The 17417-nt window shown below is 42.2% G+C and overlaps 1 protein-coding gene across 2 annotated transcripts in view; it reads right to left on the reverse strand.

The window, feature by feature from the left end:
* Positions 1–17417, reverse strand: part of col11a1b (collagen, type XI, alpha 1b) — an 85340-nt gene that overhangs the window by 24691 nt on the left and 43232 nt on the right. For both annotated transcript variants that reach the window (XM_079348737.1, XM_079348736.1), the window contains exons 27-41: positions 16852–16905; positions 16710–16754; positions 15773–15826; positions 15560–15667; positions 14289–14342; positions 11479–11532; positions 9123–9167; positions 8751–8804; positions 7565–7609; positions 7141–7194; positions 6912–6965; positions 5833–5886; positions 5354–5461; positions 4148–4237; positions 1230–1283 (exon numbers count right to left, since the gene is read on the reverse strand). In XM_079348737.1, coding sequence (XP_079204863.1) covers positions 1230–1283; positions 4148–4237; positions 5354–5461; positions 5833–5886; positions 6912–6965; positions 7141–7194; positions 7565–7609; positions 8751–8804; positions 9123–9167; positions 11479–11532; positions 14289–14342; positions 15560–15667; positions 15773–15826; positions 16710–16754; positions 16852–16905 — 927 coding nt within the window. The remainder of the gene's footprint in view (positions 1–1229; positions 1284–4147; positions 4238–5353; positions 5462–5832; positions 5887–6911; positions 6966–7140; positions 7195–7564; positions 7610–8750; positions 8805–9122; positions 9168–11478; positions 11533–14288; positions 14343–15559; positions 15668–15772; positions 15827–16709; positions 16755–16851; positions 16906–17417) is intronic.

Genomic DNA, 17417 nt, shown 5'->3' on the forward strand with positions numbered 1-17417 from the left:
AATTTCCTGCTTTCTTGGTCTGTTTTTTTTTGTTTTTGTTTCCCACCCTAACACACACACGTAGGCTACGGCCCTATGAAATTGCAGCGTACGCACAGACTTTCCAACAGCAGCTCAATCTGAGGCAGGAAATCGATGGAGGAAAATATCACATCTCTCGTGTGTGTGTGGGCATAGCACGCCGTCCTCTTTTTCATCCAGTTTTTTAAACCCTAACCAAAACAGTCTATCGCATGTTTCCATCCAAATGGCTCACTTTCAAGCCAATTTAAGACAACTATCTCATTTCAGCACTGGAAATGCTTTTTTTTCGCTCATTCAGAGAACACCCCTCTTCAAGCTTTCATCATCTTTTCATCCGTGCTCGGCACATCCGCTGTCATCTAATCTGGTGTTTCTCCGTCGCTGGTGAGCAGGGGCAATTATCGGGGCCCGCGTTTAAGGCTTGAACAAAATGTCAGACGGTTCAAAGCTGCCTGTCAGTCAGCTTTTCTGAACAGATTCACCGCCGGAGCTCCTGAGGCTTTTTCATTGCACATATCACTAACTGAGGGGGATCAGACACAAAAGCAGGAGAAAGTGCTCCACTTATTTCAAGATTAACCTGCCACTCCTGCACCTTAACTGGGTCCTGCACCTTTAACGCTGTAAAAACCCTGTGTACAAATGAAAAGGTTTATTGTGATACTGGACGGTTCAGAGAATGCAGAAGATGCAACGCCCCAACATGAGAAAGACTCTTTTTAAAGCTTCTGTCGTCCACTCGCCAAACATAACTTCCTGCTTGTGAAAGCGTTGCATGATGGTATATAATTACCATGAGACCAATGCCTTTACATGATTTTGTAGAAAAAAAGCAGTTTGAGAGGTGATTCACAGAGATCACAGCCCTTATCTATTTTGGTTATTGTGTATCTGCAAGGCTTTATGTATGATACGATCTGAAGTGAAAACACAATTCATTTTTACAGTAACGCAACGGGGGCAAAACTGTCATTGAATTTGTTTTTGTAGATCAATTTAGCTTATCTACTGAATACAAGAAAAATATGATTTCCATCATCTCTCCAGCTCTCCTCCACCAAACCTCTCACTGCAGCTTACATGTTTCTGAAAGCCGAGAGAACATAAGTGCACACAGCAACTCCATTCTCCAAAAGCAAAAGTCACTTTCCCCTGCAATCTCTGTGGCAGCAGAGACGAGGTTACCATAGTAACAGGCTACTTACGATGGGGCCGGGGGGACCCTGAGGCCCTTCTCCTCCCTTTAAGCCAGCTGGACCCTGAAAGCAGAGGACAAGAGAGGGTTAGATGTCCTGATGAGCAGTAACCACAGCTATTCAATGGACCTTCAAATGTTAATGTGTGTGTCTGCTGCGCAATTTTGTGTGGCGATATTTGTATACATGTAAAGGCGTAGGTGTGTTTGGAGGGCTTGGATCAAGACACTGGCATTTTTTTTAAATATTCTCGTAGTAATACTTGGGTCATGTTCTCTCAAGTAGAGCTCTCTAAACAGTCATTAAGGTTAACCTTCAAGATGTGCCAAAGGGTTTGGTCCAACTTAAAAAGAAAACATCTCAGTTATTCTGAATCATCGCTGTGATTTAACTTTCATTTTTCTTGTTTAGGTTTGTTAAAAGAAGTGAGATTTATCCGAAGCTGCCCTGCAATAAAGATGGAAGACTTTGTGTCGATGAAATATTCAATAACAACGATTTCCGGGAAAGAATACATCTCTGGAGAAATAGCAGAAGACAGACTTTGCGGTGGAGGCCGTGAGGTTTATCGAGAGTAAAGTGGGATGATGTTTCTGAACAGTTTTTGAAATGTCAAACGCTGTGAGCTCCACAAATAGAAATCCTTTCACATCCATTGTATCAGGGAGGCAGAGATCTCCAAGATGGACTTCTTCAAAATGTGGCACAAAAACAAAAAAAAACAAAAAAACTGTCCTTGTGGTTTGATGTGTGATTTTGATCCCTTGGGGGGGGGATCCTTTCTTTTTTTGTGGTTCTACAGGATATGAGTTTGTTTTGAACGCACCCAGGCGACCAATTAAGCACTACTTTTTCTGTTGTTTATGTTCTAAACTCCGCACATCAAACAAACAGATCGGCCTTACTGGAGAGCAGACAGAGGTCTCCAACCAGCTGTCACTCAGCCATAATCACTCAAACATGACTGATAAGCAAAAAACACGTCCCTTTAGGAAGTTCATGTTAATGAACACAATTCAATAAATCATTAAAGCAATGAATAGTTAAGAGCACTATGTGGTGTTTGCTAGGGTGTTCCGCCTCAAGCGTAATTGCCTCTGAACAGATTGAGGGCTGAAAATAACTTCTGGTAACTTTCATTAAAACACAATCAGCTACACATATGAATATAGAATATGACACAGCCTTATGAAAGCATTATGATAAGGTGAACAGCTATAACCTCAATCTACAGTTTGTGTAAAAATCGGACCAGGGACAGAGACATTGAGGGGGTGAAATCTTGCACAAAAACACAAGGTTATTAAACGGTGCTCTTTTATTGGTGAAGGGAAAAACGAAAGCAGGAGTCTAATGTAAAGTCATCGCACATTTCTGAGGGATGTAATGAGTCAAAGAGAAGCGAGGTATAACATTTAAGTTATAATGCACAGTATGACTGGATATATCTATGTCAGCTCACCTTAAAGCTAAGTAGTGACACGAACTCTGCTGTCAACAATGTGTTGTAAGTTAGAAGTGTGTACATTCAAACGAGGCTGTGTTTGAACTTCTGCACACCTGGTCTGCACACAGGGTACTGCCGCTTAAACGGCACATCCATGACGCTGAATCACAGCACCAGGAGGCTGAGATTGCATATGGAAAACAGGCTTCACCAGAGGCTGTAAAGACTTTCATTATAATAACTAATTTACGGGCCCGACAGAGCCGGTGGGGGGAGGGTGAGGGGGGGGGGGGGGGGGGCAGCACAGACGCTGCCAAGCACACTCTCCAGCTCCCTCGACTTCCACATTTCACCACCGAGAATTAGAAGGCTGGAAGGATCTCTCTTTGCCGGACACAAAAAAAGTTATTTATTGGCTCGTATATTGCTACCGGGCCATTTCCTCAAGACTGAGAGGGAGGGAGGATGTGTGTGTGTGTGTGTGTGTGTGTGTGTGTAGGTGTGTGTGTGTGTGTGTGTGTGTGTGTGGGTGTCCAAAAAAGGAAAACAAACTTTGTGTTTGTACCTGCTCTCTCACTCCGCAAACAGATTGAGATTAACTTTTAGGTTATTGCTCAAACGAAAGGTGTTGGTGTATGTTTGTGTCTGCCTGCGTGGGATCCCTTCAAGGCGGAATATGAGGTTTTATTTGCGCCTGTTTGGTGCGAGCGCTGCTGTTAGGGAGAGAAAGCCATCCCTCTGCTCACATGGGACAAACATAACGGTGGTAATAAGTCTGGGCTGTGCTGTCGTCTGCTCTCTCTTAATGGTCAGCCTTGAAATGAGCTTCAGCCTCAGTCTCTCGAGCTGATCCTCAGTCAGCCTCTAACAGCCTTTTACAGCTTTCACCTTGAACTTTTTCTCACCCACGCCCACTTCTTTGGAGAATTAATTCGAGTTACTGAGCAGGGGAGGGAGGGAGGGAGGGAGGGAGGGAGGGGGGGTGCATTGTGATGCACTCGCAAAGCCGAGGGTTTGGATCAGAATCAGAGGGGCTTTGACTCGTTCTCCGATCGACAACACAACAGGATTCCTCCTCGAAAAGAATCTGCGACTAATGTGGAATTAAAGCCTGTAAAATGCAGAGTACAGCTGGTTTCATAAACATTTTACAGCTTCCACTTATTTGCCATAGACACTTACATTGCAATCAACGTCAGCCTTGCAGACTTATGATGATAAATATGTCAACATTATTCCTGGCTCAACTTTCTCAATGTAAGCCAGTTCTGTACCTTTCAGCCAGGGCCACTGCCAGGCCTGACATTTGGTTTAACAGCAGGTCGTTAGCTCAGTAATTGGCGTTTGGAGCTAAATTCGACTTGGTGTTTGCTCAGGATGACACACTTGTTCCTTATGTTCACATGTGTCGGTTTTTGTAAGAGCGGGTCAATGTGTGTGTGTGTGTGTGTGTGTGTGTGTGTGTGTGTGTGTGTGTTACCATGGCCCCTGGAAGACCTCTTGCCCCCTGGAAGCCTCTCAGTCCAGCAGGTCCTGACTTGCCACCAGGACCCTGAGGACCTGGGTCACCCTGCAGAGGAAGCAAACAATCAAAAGCTTTAAGAGGTCTGATGTAATCACCGAAAACAGTTTTGAACAGGGCTTTATGTTGCTTGTCCATTTTCACCACATAACTTTAGACCCCCTATTCAGTCCTTCATAAAAAAAGATATTGTTGGGTATTTTTTTTTTTTAAAGAGTGAAGTCAAACTCTCTCTGGGTTCGTTGTTCTGAGCTCTGTGTTCACACTGAAGGGACGACGCTTCCTTTTGCTTTTTTATGGTTCGCTCAGAGGCTGGAACATTTATCATACATTTCTTTTTTTCTCAAGTGAATTCCTTACTTTCTAACTGTGAGCCCTGCCGCCTCTTAAGGGACGACAGACTGCCATACCCACTCAGGGACACAGATTCTAGAGTGTCATTGCAAAGAGCAAAACTTAAGGAGGCCCAAAAGACTTGAGACTCTTAGAAAATACTCAAAATACTGTTTGGTGAAAAATACTTCAAAGACATGTGAGCAGAATCATATTTGGGTTTATATCCAAATGGAGATCGGTCCCACAAACAGCTGATCTAAAACTCTAAGAGAGCGGTGGGGAAGGAGTGGAGGCAGTGCGCTGAGGGACAGAGGAGGTATGGTCAAAGACAAGTTTTGGTTTGGTCTGGTACTGAAGTAAGAGATCAACTGGACAACTACTCTGAAAGTTACAAATTCTACCTTTGAAATGCAGTTTTTGTTACAATGAAAGTGAACAGTGGGACACGTTCAAGTACTTGAGAAAGAGTTTTATGTAAAGATGATCCATTTTAAAATATACATGAAAGATTTGTTGTACAGTGTTAAAAAAAAAACCTTGTATTACTTGCTTTTGAAGCTATTATTGAATAAAAATTGCTCATCTCTATTATTATTTATCTCATTATATTTTCCCAATGAGCCAACTCTTAATAAAATTAATCTGTGACATTCAAATTTGAAAAAAAAAAGAGAATAAATCAGACAATGTCAAAAAAAGTCCAACGACCAAAACAAAACAGCTGTGAGTTATTCTGATGTCACCAAGCACAGAGAGCCGAAAATGTTTGCATTAGAGATGTTCAAGCACAACTTTATATCATCACATATAAAGAACAGGCTCATTTACCTTTCCACCCTCTTTTCCAGCAGAACCAGGTAGACCTTGCTCACCAGGTGGACCTGGGGAGCCTGGGTGTCCTCGCTCTCCGCCAGGTCCCACCTCTCCTGTTGGGCCCTATCAGGCACAACAGACAACGTCAACGTGTGTTAAAATGTGTCCAGAATGAGATCTAATACAAGTCAGTATCTACTTTCTTTCTGTCGTCGATGTAAATGAAGATTTGATGGGATCGAAATCATTACTCTTCAGCCCTACGCTTCACTACTTTTGAATGACACAACGATCTCACTGAATAAATCCACAATTCTTTTCCAAACCTTCGGTGCATGTTGATTACATTCTGAGTGTGTTGGGTTTGTTTTGCAATTGTAACAGCTTCATTCTGCAATATCTGTTTATTCATGATTCGCTCACGGCTGACCCAGAAAACAAAGTGAGGAGGTAGAATCTATATATAGAGAAGTATTGTATTTGTGTGTATCTACCTGAGGTCCAACCACCCCTCCAGGTCCGGGAGGTCCTGTCTTTCCTTGGAAGCCCTGAAGGACAAAGCAGAGACTACGTTGAGTGTGCACAGTGAGGGTCATTGAGTATGTACTCAATAAGATACATTATGTGAAGGGCCTGAGCCAAACAGAGCATCAGTAAGTGATTGTGGTTCTCCACTCCCTGTTAACAACAGTAACAAGTTCAGCTTGTGTTTATTAACCTCAGAAATCTGAAATTACTAAATAGCAGAGGTCAAAGTTATCTTATAGGAATGGAGTTCAAGGTAAAATATTAGCCTCAGAAGAGGAGAAAGGTCAAAGTTAAACTTATAAAATGGAAATAGAAAGGTCATCAAAAGTGTCGCAATAATAAGTGAATGTAAGTATTCACTTGTAATTAGTACAAGTGGACAGAAATCAAGTAAAGAAAATATCTTCTTGCCTCCAAAAAATCACAAACTCACGACCAAACAAGCTGATTTACACTGTGCACTCCTAAAAAACACGTTGGCCTGTATCTCATTCTTAAAGTGATGGAAAAAAGATTTGTATTTTACTGAAGTAAACTTAGTTTGGCCTTACCTTAAATGACCATCCCTGACTAAAACAAAGTATTTTCTGACATGAGCGGTGCTTGCTCTCAGGATACTGCCAGTTTGATAAAAAAAACACCCTGTACAGAAGGATGTTTAAATGTGGATTACTATTACATGTAGGATAGGGAAGAGATCCGTTTACTGAGATGTTGGTGACAATGAACCCTTCAAGTGTTGGTATTCTGATTGAAGTAAATAATTATCAACTGCTGTGATGATGATGTACGTTATCATCTCAGGTGTGTTGCAGAGCGCATGTTCCTTGCTTCTGTTACTGGAGCTTTTCTTTCACCCTATGAACACAATTTGTATGCTATAACAGCAACCCTCTTTTGTTGCCTGATTGTATGTGCAACCTATGAGAGGGTGAGAAAAGTGTGGTAGTGAAAGAGCGAATGGGGAGTGTGTGGGCACTGATGCACGATGCTCAGGGTCACACAGCCTGACGTGACGCATCCATGGACGAAACTACACACTCACCGTCTCACCCCTCTGTCCAGGATGGCCGGGCAGCCCATCTTTTCCTGGTGGGCCCTGTGAGGGGGGGGGGGGGGGGGGGGGGGGGGCAGATACAGGTAGACAGTTCATAAAATTGGAGACATCAGGTCGTGAGAGTGTATTAATATTTGAAAAGCTCTGGAGGAAAGTGTCAACACGGTGTTGTTGTGGATGGTGCAAACTCACAGACAGTTTGACAGGAGCTACTCACATTGGGCCCTTTAGGTCCGGGGAAACCGACAGGTCCCTGGGGTCCTTGAGGCCCCTGAAATGAAGATAACATTAATACAGTACAGTAGAGAGAATAGACAATGAGACACAAGTGGTGTAAACTTGTTATCAGTGTAAAACTTAAGTTTAGTTGCCAAATATAGCTTTATTGGCAATATTAGTAGGAAGATAAATGTCGTTTGATGTAGACATTTTAGTCTCTACAGTTAAATTAATCATAAACCTATAATTACTCATTTGAAATTATTTACAGCAAACATGATCTAATTCAATAAATAAACCTGATTCACTTTTAATTCAAATTAAAGTGTAATGCTCTTGGTGTTCTTTGGCTGTCACCAACTCAGAGTCCAAAGTTTCACATTTTCAGGAGACATCAGAAAAAATAAAAATCTGATACTAACCCTTTCTCCAGGCGGGCCAGCAGGTCCATCATTGCCTGAGGTGCCCTGAGGAAAGAGAGAGAGAGAGAGAGAGAGAGAGAGAGAGAGAGAGAGAGAGAGAAAGGCTGTCAAAACTGTCAAAGTACAAAGTGTGAATAAAACCTATTCAAAGCTTTGACGATGTGGCTTGTTTGCACATAAATAACTTTCACACTTGCTGGCACCAACATGATGATGTTGAATAAGTCAGGTATAAACAGAAGGTCTTATCAGACATGAACCTGTTCATTATATGAGCTCCGGCTTCTGTGGTCATGATTCTGCATTGTTTTTCGAGATGTTGACTTAAAAAAAAAAAATCTGGTATCTGATACAAAAAACAAACAGTGACCGACCTTTTGTTTTGTTTTCTAGATCGCAAATTATTTGATTCTCATAAGAAAAATCTGATTTTATTTTTTGTGATGATGAGATTTAGTCTTTGTTTTAATCATTGAACATGGATATAGAGTAGAACTGCTGCTGTAAGAATTAAAACATGCACAAGTCCCAGATGCATCTCACAAGATCCTGAGAGTTCAACTCAAATGAGCTCAATGTCACAGGAAAAAAAGCTTGTTATCTTGAGATGATGAGATGAATAGAACTGTTATAATAGGAAAAACTGATGTTTATCCTGAGTAACACAACTGAAACCTTGTTATCTCATAATAATAAAAAAAAAGATATTTTGTCCTTTTATCGGAAAACACTCCCTTTTATGCTGAGATAATTGGGTGAAACATCCTGAGAAAGCAAAAACAAAAGAGGTCTAAAAAACACGGAGGTTAGCTTTTGATCCAGTGAAAAAACTAGCGTGGTTATCTCTTGAGATGTCTGGGTAAAAAGTAGAGATCTTGAGAAAACAACCAGAAAGTACTCATTATTGTGGGAAAATAGAGTAAATAAAAATGTACTGATGTTCCCATAGATACACAGTACAGCTTTGTATAAGTGTATGAGACAGACTGAGCCTGTGAGCAGTGTATTAAAAGTATATGAGCATATTAACCTCTGCCATTGTTCCAGGGTTTATTTCACAGCACATGACTGTGACTCTCTGAACGTGTTGTGTTTCCTCTCATGTGCTTTCTCTGAGTGATCTCCAGCATGTTGACATATTCTTGACCTCTTGATTATGAATGAAAAAAACAGCCCTGGTTCTCACCTTTGCACCTGGATTTCCTGTTGGTCCTCTGGCACCACGGCCACCACGTGGACCCTTCATATATACATATATATATATGTTATTCAGTGTAGACACACAGCATAGGTAAGAAAGCACATAAAGCAGTGTTTTCAGCATTCATTTTAAAATGTAAGATGATAACAGAAGTCTAAAAATACACAATGCAAAGTCCAGATATTGTCTTGTGCCCTCTCTCTCCATCTAGATACCCACCAGCTAAATAACCCCTTCAGAAGGCAGGGAAATGAAGCCCATACACGACTACACAATAGAAGAGATTTTCATTTGAACACAGTAAATAATTTATGTAGAGGGCTGCAGGCTGAGTTGGCAGACGGTTGAATTGCCTACCGTTGGGCCGCGTTGCCCTCCAGGGCCTGCTTTGCCGGCGATTCCCTGAAAAAGCAAAACAACAGCTTTGATTTAGGACAGAATCATTCCTTGTAGCATCAGGCGATGTGAGCTCTTCTGTGTCTCCTTCTCTTTTCTTTTTTTTATTTATTTATTTATTTTTTCTTCCAGAAGTTAAAGCAAGCCTGCAATAATAACAAACACACTCGGGCGTCAGACAGACAGACATGCTGAGGGGGTTTGAGCGAGGGCTGAGCATCTTTTGACGAAAATAAATAATCAAATTGCCGCGGTAAGTGGTTACCCACAGGCGCTTGACAGCTTGAACTACCTGTCAGTTGTAGCACGCCAGGGCTGGGCGTGTGCGCCTCTCCATGTCTGTCTGAGAGCAGAGCAGAGCAGAGCAGAGACGAGCCTGTCTTGTCACAAATAACCATCCACACAACCTCAGTCCCCTCATCTGTAACCCTTGTCAGCTGGACCGCTCGGCTGCTACACAGCTGAATACATATTGGACTCCCATGTTCTCTCTCTTTCTGCACTTTTAGGCCTGGAAATGATGATAATACCAGCAGCAAAGCTATTTCAGGCTAATATTCTTTATTTGGCAAATATTTCAGGCAGTCATTATTTCTGTATAAACGCAAGGTGAAGTCCCTATCTCGACCAAAGCAAAGCCCTTAGTGATGAAAAGGACTGACAGCTTTTATCGGCACAATGTGAGCGGCCGACCTCACTCACGCTCTTGAACGGAGAAAATCTGTGCAGCAAGGTTCCAAAGACTTATACAAAGCTTTGTATGAAGAGTGAAGGCCTTCATAACAGCATCAAGATGCAGATAGTTTTGGAATACAATTTTCAACCACGCAGTATGTGTGTGTATTAAGAGAAAGCCTCATTCAACAACCGTTCTTAAAGAGGAATCTCTTCTCTGAAGAAGATTCTGAGAGCGACTAAAGTTTTCTTTTCCGGGATTTGTTCTGAGCGAAGAACAGAATGAAATACATGAGAGGGAGGTCACGCACACCTGGGCTGCTCCACTATTTAAATCATGATCTGGATTTTTTGATCTAATGAGGATTTTTTTTGGGTTGATATTGAGATCACGATTATTAAACTTGAATACTCGATTTTCAGATTAACAAACGCTGAACACTGAAAAAAGTGACTAGACAGTGGTGATGGACTCTTTTGGCCAAAACATAAACAAACCGAACCTTTTCAAAATGAATGATGAGATATGGTCACTCGTGTTTTAGAAACTCAAGAGTTCAGATCCAACTAGAGAAGGAAAACAGAGAGAGAGAGAGAGAGAGAGAGAGAGTACAGTAGGGAGGGAAATGTTGGAAAGTAGCCGCAGGTTGGACTTGAACCCAGATCACCCGTCTGGAGGGCTTTAGCCTCGGCACATGGGGAGCGACCTTACTGCTAAACCTCTCAGCCCCCTGAGTGGTATCATATTAACTACTGACACTGCTCTGGTTTCGCTTCCAGCAACACTGCCGAATTTGAGAATAACTAAAATATTTCTTCCATTAAGAGTCACAAAGGTGTTTTTTTTTTAAATTTGTATCCACACGTGACATGTCTGATGAAGAGCCGGGGCTGAAACGCTACACTTGACATTCCATTAAATTCTGGATGTTTCCTGTTCAGAACCAAGGTCTTAAACTTGTGCGTGCCTTTTTTAAATGTTTACCTCCCCACATGTGCACATGGTCCTGCAGTCTCACGCCCTTAAATGGGCGTTGAAACAAATCGAGTACTACCGGCACATGACTCCAACTCATGAGGAGATGCAACAGTCTAATATGCTGCAGTTGTTAAGCTCAGGAACAAGTTTCTCAGGGACTTCTTAAGGAGAAATGAAAGAAAGACACGTGTAAGATGTTGGTGAACGAGGCCTGGAGTTTGTTGAGGAGTTGGCGTACGTTTTAGTGCTGTCACAGAACAGATTAACTAATAGACTCAGCGAATGTTTGCCTTTTTGATATTTTCTCGTCATAGAGAGAGTTTTTATGGACAACCAAAAGTTAAGGGTCAGATGATAGATGGTGTCTTATGCTTCAGACATCATGCAGCCTTTGTGATTTGTTGAATTAGGCTACGTAAAAAAATAACATCTACCTGACTTGGCGTTAACTGACAACAGCGCATCATTGAAAGCAGACACATTCACGTCAAACATCAGACGAATGAAATGTCATGAGACTTTCTTCGAAATCAATTATGATGAATTCATGATGCTTTTCTAGCAATGCTGCCTTCCAGTGTTTCAACGCTAAAAAGAAAAGCCCACGACGACCGAGTGTACATAAATTTAAAAGGATAGAGATCAAGGAATTGTGCATCTCACCCTTGCCCCCTTCTCGCCGTTCGCTCCGGAGAATCCATTGAAACCATTGGAGCCCTGTGAGACAAGTGAGAGAAAAAGTGAGAGAAGGGAAAAAAAAAAAAACATTACAGAGCTCGCTGTGTAGAACAAGAGATGTCGACCATGTCCAAGAACATTGTGACAGCAGCTGAAGAGAGAACACCACCATTCCTTTATGTGCTTTACTGACCAGGGCTAATTAATAGAGACGCTGTGAAGCCTTAACATATAGGAGCTGACGGTTTGTCGTCATAGGGCTACACTTTAGAGTGTGAGTAACCTTGGAGGAGGGACGGTCTCCTGCTTAACATTTAGAGATGCTGGGCCACAGAGACAGACCGAGGTGCTGTTAGGGTGTTAGGAAGCGTAACGATAAGAAAGGCAGTGGGAGCTAATAAAGTCAAGTCAAAGGATAAACGCAAATCCCAGTAGATACGCATCAGTAATTTATTTATTGGACTTTAGCCGGCTTTGCTAATGGTGCCATTCAAACAAACATGCAGTGGGAAAAAAGAGGAGGACCAGGTTGCATAAGTATGAACTACAACCAATCTATACTCAATAATTCTTTCTCGAGGCTGCACAGCAAGGTCACATCAGGGTCTTTTAAACGTACTCTTATGCAGTCTCCATCTATAGTGTTCATTACCGCTCACATGCATGTGTATACAAGGTGAAATACTGTGCAGCATAAGCAAGGGCACCACAACGAGGAAGCATGGGGCAGAATGGCAAGAAGAGAACAGCCAGACATTGTAGCGTGCCAGGGAGGGAGATCTGTGCTGCCTAATTTGTTTTTCACAGAGGTGTAGTTATGGTGAACAGAAAGGAGAGCGCTGTGACTGGACAAGCCTGACGTGCGCCACAGAGATAAGACAGTCCACTGAAGCCTTTTTGCATACGGCATCCAGAAATTAACGGCGTGGGAAAGCTGTTAACAGAGAGCGATGGGGTGCAGCAGCCAAAAACACAGCCGACAGAAGGGATTCATGCAAAGGATGATTGTGTGTGTGTGTGTGTGTGTGTGTGGGGGGGGGGGGTTAAAGTCTACAAAAAGAGGCAGGGCTTTGACCCTGAACCCACTGATAAGGACGCATAAATCACATTCTATCACATGGATGATACGGTGCGGTTTGATCTTGTTCTATCTCAAAGAGTCAACAGGATTTTGTCTCTTGAACGCTGAGAATATTTTAAAGAAGAAACTAAGTTCCACACACACACACAATAACACTGGATGATGTCCATGAAAGCATCCTCAATATGAGAGAATACTGTGTTTATATATCTCAATCTTTCCTTTAAAGCAGCCTGAGAAAACACTAACACTGTTGTTATTATTATTATTGTACTACCGAATGACAAAGTCAGCCTGCTTTTATTTTTCCACCAAAAACTTTTCTTTTGAAGAATAACGTCTGAAAAGACAATCTGATCTGGTGCTCCTCTGGGAACCTCTGTGGGTAGCCTTTAGTTTTAAAACGACACATGCATACAAGCAAAGTGATGTGCTTTGTGTATCCAGATCTTCTTTGTACAATTCTTCCACCAGTAAACTTTTATTCTCGTGTTAAATGTCCAGTAATTAGAAGAAGTGCCACAACTCGTAGCAGATACTGTATAGGTTGTTGTTTATAGGACGTCTGACTGCGCGCCTCATTTCTCTGCATCTCTCTCACTCTGTGCAATTTGTCCGGAGCTCTTATTAATCCGCGTGCCATGCTGAGCTCAGACCCTGCTGACAGTAACAGACAGAGCAGGATGGTGCCGGAGTAGGTGTATCTGACCCGTCCTATCCGTGCCAAGCCGTCAGTGCTGACAGCAGCAGAGGGCAGGCAGCTGCAGCAGCACATCTCGATCGGGGAGATGAGGCACAGTGGTCAGCGCTAGGGAGCAAGGAAAGCCAGCCTGTTAGGAAATGGCTGGAAGAGTTTAAGGAGGACAGACAGCTGATGAGTCCAGCAGGTGACTGTGCTGCTTAGGCTCTCCGTAAAGGCGGGGCCAGGAGTACAGAAGGTGCCTACTTGAGTTTGTGTTTGTGTGAGGAAAGGTTAGTCAGCAGGATTTAAAAAGAGAGCAAGCAACATGAGAGGATGTTGATGAGAACAGAATCAATCCTTCTGGTGGGACCAAATGTCAAATACTGCAAAACAAATGTCATCCTGACTTTTGTGATACATATTGTTATAGAAAACAAAATGTGAACAGAAGTTCATTGGACAAAGAAGAAGCTGCATAGGCAGGACAAAAGAAATCCCTGTCCATCAATCCTTTACTTCACCTTTTAGGGCTATCTTATATCCTTAAGCTATCTTATCATGGGCCATGTGTCTTCTCGAATCTTATTGTTAGTTCCTGTGATTCTAAGTCCATATAAAAATACAGTAAATATTAGTGTCAGTGACATAGCCACTGTGATGGACTCTCCCTTTGAAGCCTCCGGTTTAAAATCTTTGCTGTTGCCTTTTTGTTTCATCTTGGAAGAAGTGAACTTATTTGGCCAGAAGGGTAGATTGATGTCTCTGTTGTTGTAAACACTACATCCATTTTTATATAGAGTCTATAATGCTTGAATACTTGCTGAACATGAACAGTAAAGCAGTATAGTAAATGAATACAGAGGTCATTCTCCTCGTTACTGATCTGACAAACAGCTTTTCTGAGGCCCTTCTAAAAGACACCGAACAGCTCCAGCCGGCCCTGACCTCTGACCTCCTCGCGGAGCCGCTTTGCACGGTGACACTTTTCTTCTGCATTTATCAGCAGAACTCATCACGACTCTCATCACATACCTTGGGGCCTTGTCTGCCAGGGTACCCAGGCAATCCAGGGACTCCCAGTTTGCCCTGAAAAGAAAAAAGGAGCAAAGACAAAACAAACACAGATGATGAATTCTCTTTGTATTGCCCGAGATGTTGTTGCTAAAAGCACTAAAGTTCACTGAAGCATTGCAAAAGGCAATAAACATATAACCAGAACATTTTACTTTTAGTGAAGTAAAATTTTTATGACAGTGTTTATGAACATGACATCATTTGAGCAGAAGCTTTTCTGCTTTTTCAGCCCCAACGTGAGTTCACTTTGGTCATTTTAGAGGGGGAGCATGCAGTCATTAAAAAGTACACTTTTCTGATGTCTCAACCCTGTGTGCTTTGAAACCTAACTCACCTCATTTATTCTTATTTTTTCATCATTTTTTCATCGCGTATCGAGCGACTCCAGTGCTGGTAAAATAAACCTCGACAGTACTTCGTTTTAAGCAAGTGAGGACGAGGATGTCAGCAAACTCTCAAGTGTATAACTGAGGCAGCAAAAGGAGCATGAGAACGGATATTCAGTGACTGTCTCGGTTTGTGCCAGGCGCAATTAGCTCTGCAGCTTGGCAAACAATGAGTCAAATAGAAGTTAAATCAATACAAAAAAAAGCAGGTTGAATAAGTTAAGACTATGTTTTTAAATATTTCACTCCAATGTCACACTGCCCCCTGTTTGAGATCAATACTCTGACTTTATGATGCAAATCTAGTCTAAAAAAAAACATGTTTTTTAACTCTTCTGAAGTATTGCACTACCATAACATCTCTTCAAAATCATCACTCATATTCAAGCCCTTTAATCTGAAGTGTTTAGATCTTGTTGTAACCTTTAATACTAATTTATTGAGAGGACAAAATATTGCAGCAACGCGGAGCAAGATATTCTGCGGAGAGATCAAAGCTCCGTGCAGAAGTGTTGACAACATGAGCCAATTAAAGGGGACTGTTCAGGAGCAGGAAGAAGGTGGAGAAAATGTGAAGTTCAGGACAGGTACAAAACTAAAGCAGACAAGTGGCTTTCTTTCCTTCCGTTATTAACCGTGAATGGTGACCGAAAACCAAGCTGGTATCCAGTCCGATGTGAATATTCAATCATTGTTTTAACCCTATCACCCTGAGTAACATTTTTATTGCATTTGCGTCTCATTATCCCACGTCATTGAATTCAGCTTGAACTTCAGGACGTCAATAAAACACATTCATCAAAATGAAAATTGCTTCGCTCTTTGCAGAACTGGATCATTCACCTTCTCTCCAGCTAATCCAATAGGACCGGACTCTCCGTTGGGTCCTGACTTGCCCTTGGGGCCCTCAGGTCCGTCCTCTCCTCTGGGTCCTAACACACCAGACTCCCCCTTGATGCCGAGACAACGAGAAGAAAAGTTGTTATTATCCTCGCTGCGCTGTTTGCGTTTCGGCGTCTGCTCACATCAGTATTCTGAGCCGAGACGATGGCTCACCTTGTCACCCTTGAGACCCATGTCACCTTTGAAGCCGGGGAATCCATCCTCTCCCTGAAGATGAAAGAGATGAAAGGTGTCATTGTTTAGAGGCGAGCGTTTTATCAAGTATCAAAGAGGCAAAAATGGTTCAATTCACATGAAAAAGTTTGCATCCAACAATACTTTAAAGGACAAAATGGGGAACACTGATGGAGAACTTTGGTGACAAAATCACTAACTCTGAAAGATCAAATGGATGGCAGAAGTATAAGGGCTCCTGAGGAAAGTTTAACACTGACATCTAGTGGCCACTACAAAGCTGCATTGGCATTTTGAAAGTTGTGCCTCACGAGCCAGCCTTCGCTCTGTGTTGTTTTACTGACATCTGGTGGTTAAAAATCAGGATGCAGTTTCACAAAGCTGAGTTCTCCTGAGCCACATTTTCTGTCACACTTTTAAGCATGAAACCACAAGGCGAATAAATCAGAACACAATTACATCTGATGTGCTTATTGTGTAATTCTTGATTGGAGAAATCTCCTTCCCACGTGATTTAAATTAAGACAGAAGTATCAGGACTGAAGAGCTCTGAAACATCTTTGATGAGATTAAAAGTCCTGCGAGCTCAGAGGAAATTAATCCTGTGGTACTGAGGTTGCAAAAGTCAGCGTTCAGCCACAGCGGTCCAAGCAAACAATGGGAACAAACTCAGTGTCCCCTGACGCCGCCCAACAAACAGCCTCATTCTGGTTAAATGTTCCACAGTCCATTAAAACTCGGTGGCACGAGAGCTGAGCTGCCAGCTTGATTGGCCTTTAACAGATTTGTTTCCACTTGCTGGATTCCAAAAGAGCTTAATTTCTAAGAAAGAGTGCAACTCTAAATTTGTTAGTTGTTATAACAATGACATCTGTCAATCATGTTTGGAAACAGGGGGGGCTGGGGAGGGGTTTACCTTTTCTCCTTTGCCACCTTTAAGGCCTCTGATTCCCTCAGCACCCTGAGGAGAGAGAGGGGCGGGAAAGTCAGGATGAAAAACAGGGGAAATGGAAATGAAACATGGCGGGCTGGTATTGTATGACTGAGCAAGCACTCACTTTCACACCACGAGGCCCAGGGTAGCCGATGGATCCCATAGGACCAGGATGACCCTGAAAGAGTGAGAGCAGTTGAATGGGATTCTAAACAGTAAAACAATAAGTATTCAAAAAGATTTAGTGTGATCTCTTCTGTGTTAAATCATTTGACATTAAATGTTGCTTTTCAATCAACTCCAAAGCTTTAAATCCACCAGTAAACCCTCCAGACAGAGGGTTGAAAAGACGTTTAAAAGACGATTAAAAGACGACCATAGCCGCCCCTGAAAAGACATTCAAAACTTCTCACTCACTGTGTTTTTACAGAATTTCACAACTCTGCCTTTCACACAAATTCTCCTCAGCTTGTTTTCCACACTTAAAGCAGATACAAGTCTTATCTCATATATCTTGCGGATTAGATTATCGTGTTATTGTGCAGCGCGTCACAAAAATGATTTGATCTCTCGGTAGATGTATGGAAGCTCTAACACCAGCCTCTGAGATCTCTCCAGAGAAACTTGCTATTAGGTACTAATCAACTGCACCCAAGGGTCTTATTATTGTCTTTGTAGTCAGCACGGCAC

Source organism: Symphodus melops, assembly GCF_947650265.1.
Source record: "Symphodus melops genome assembly, chromosome: 7".
Taxonomy (NCBI): Eukaryota; Metazoa; Chordata; class Actinopteri; order Labriformes; family Labridae; genus Symphodus; species Symphodus melops.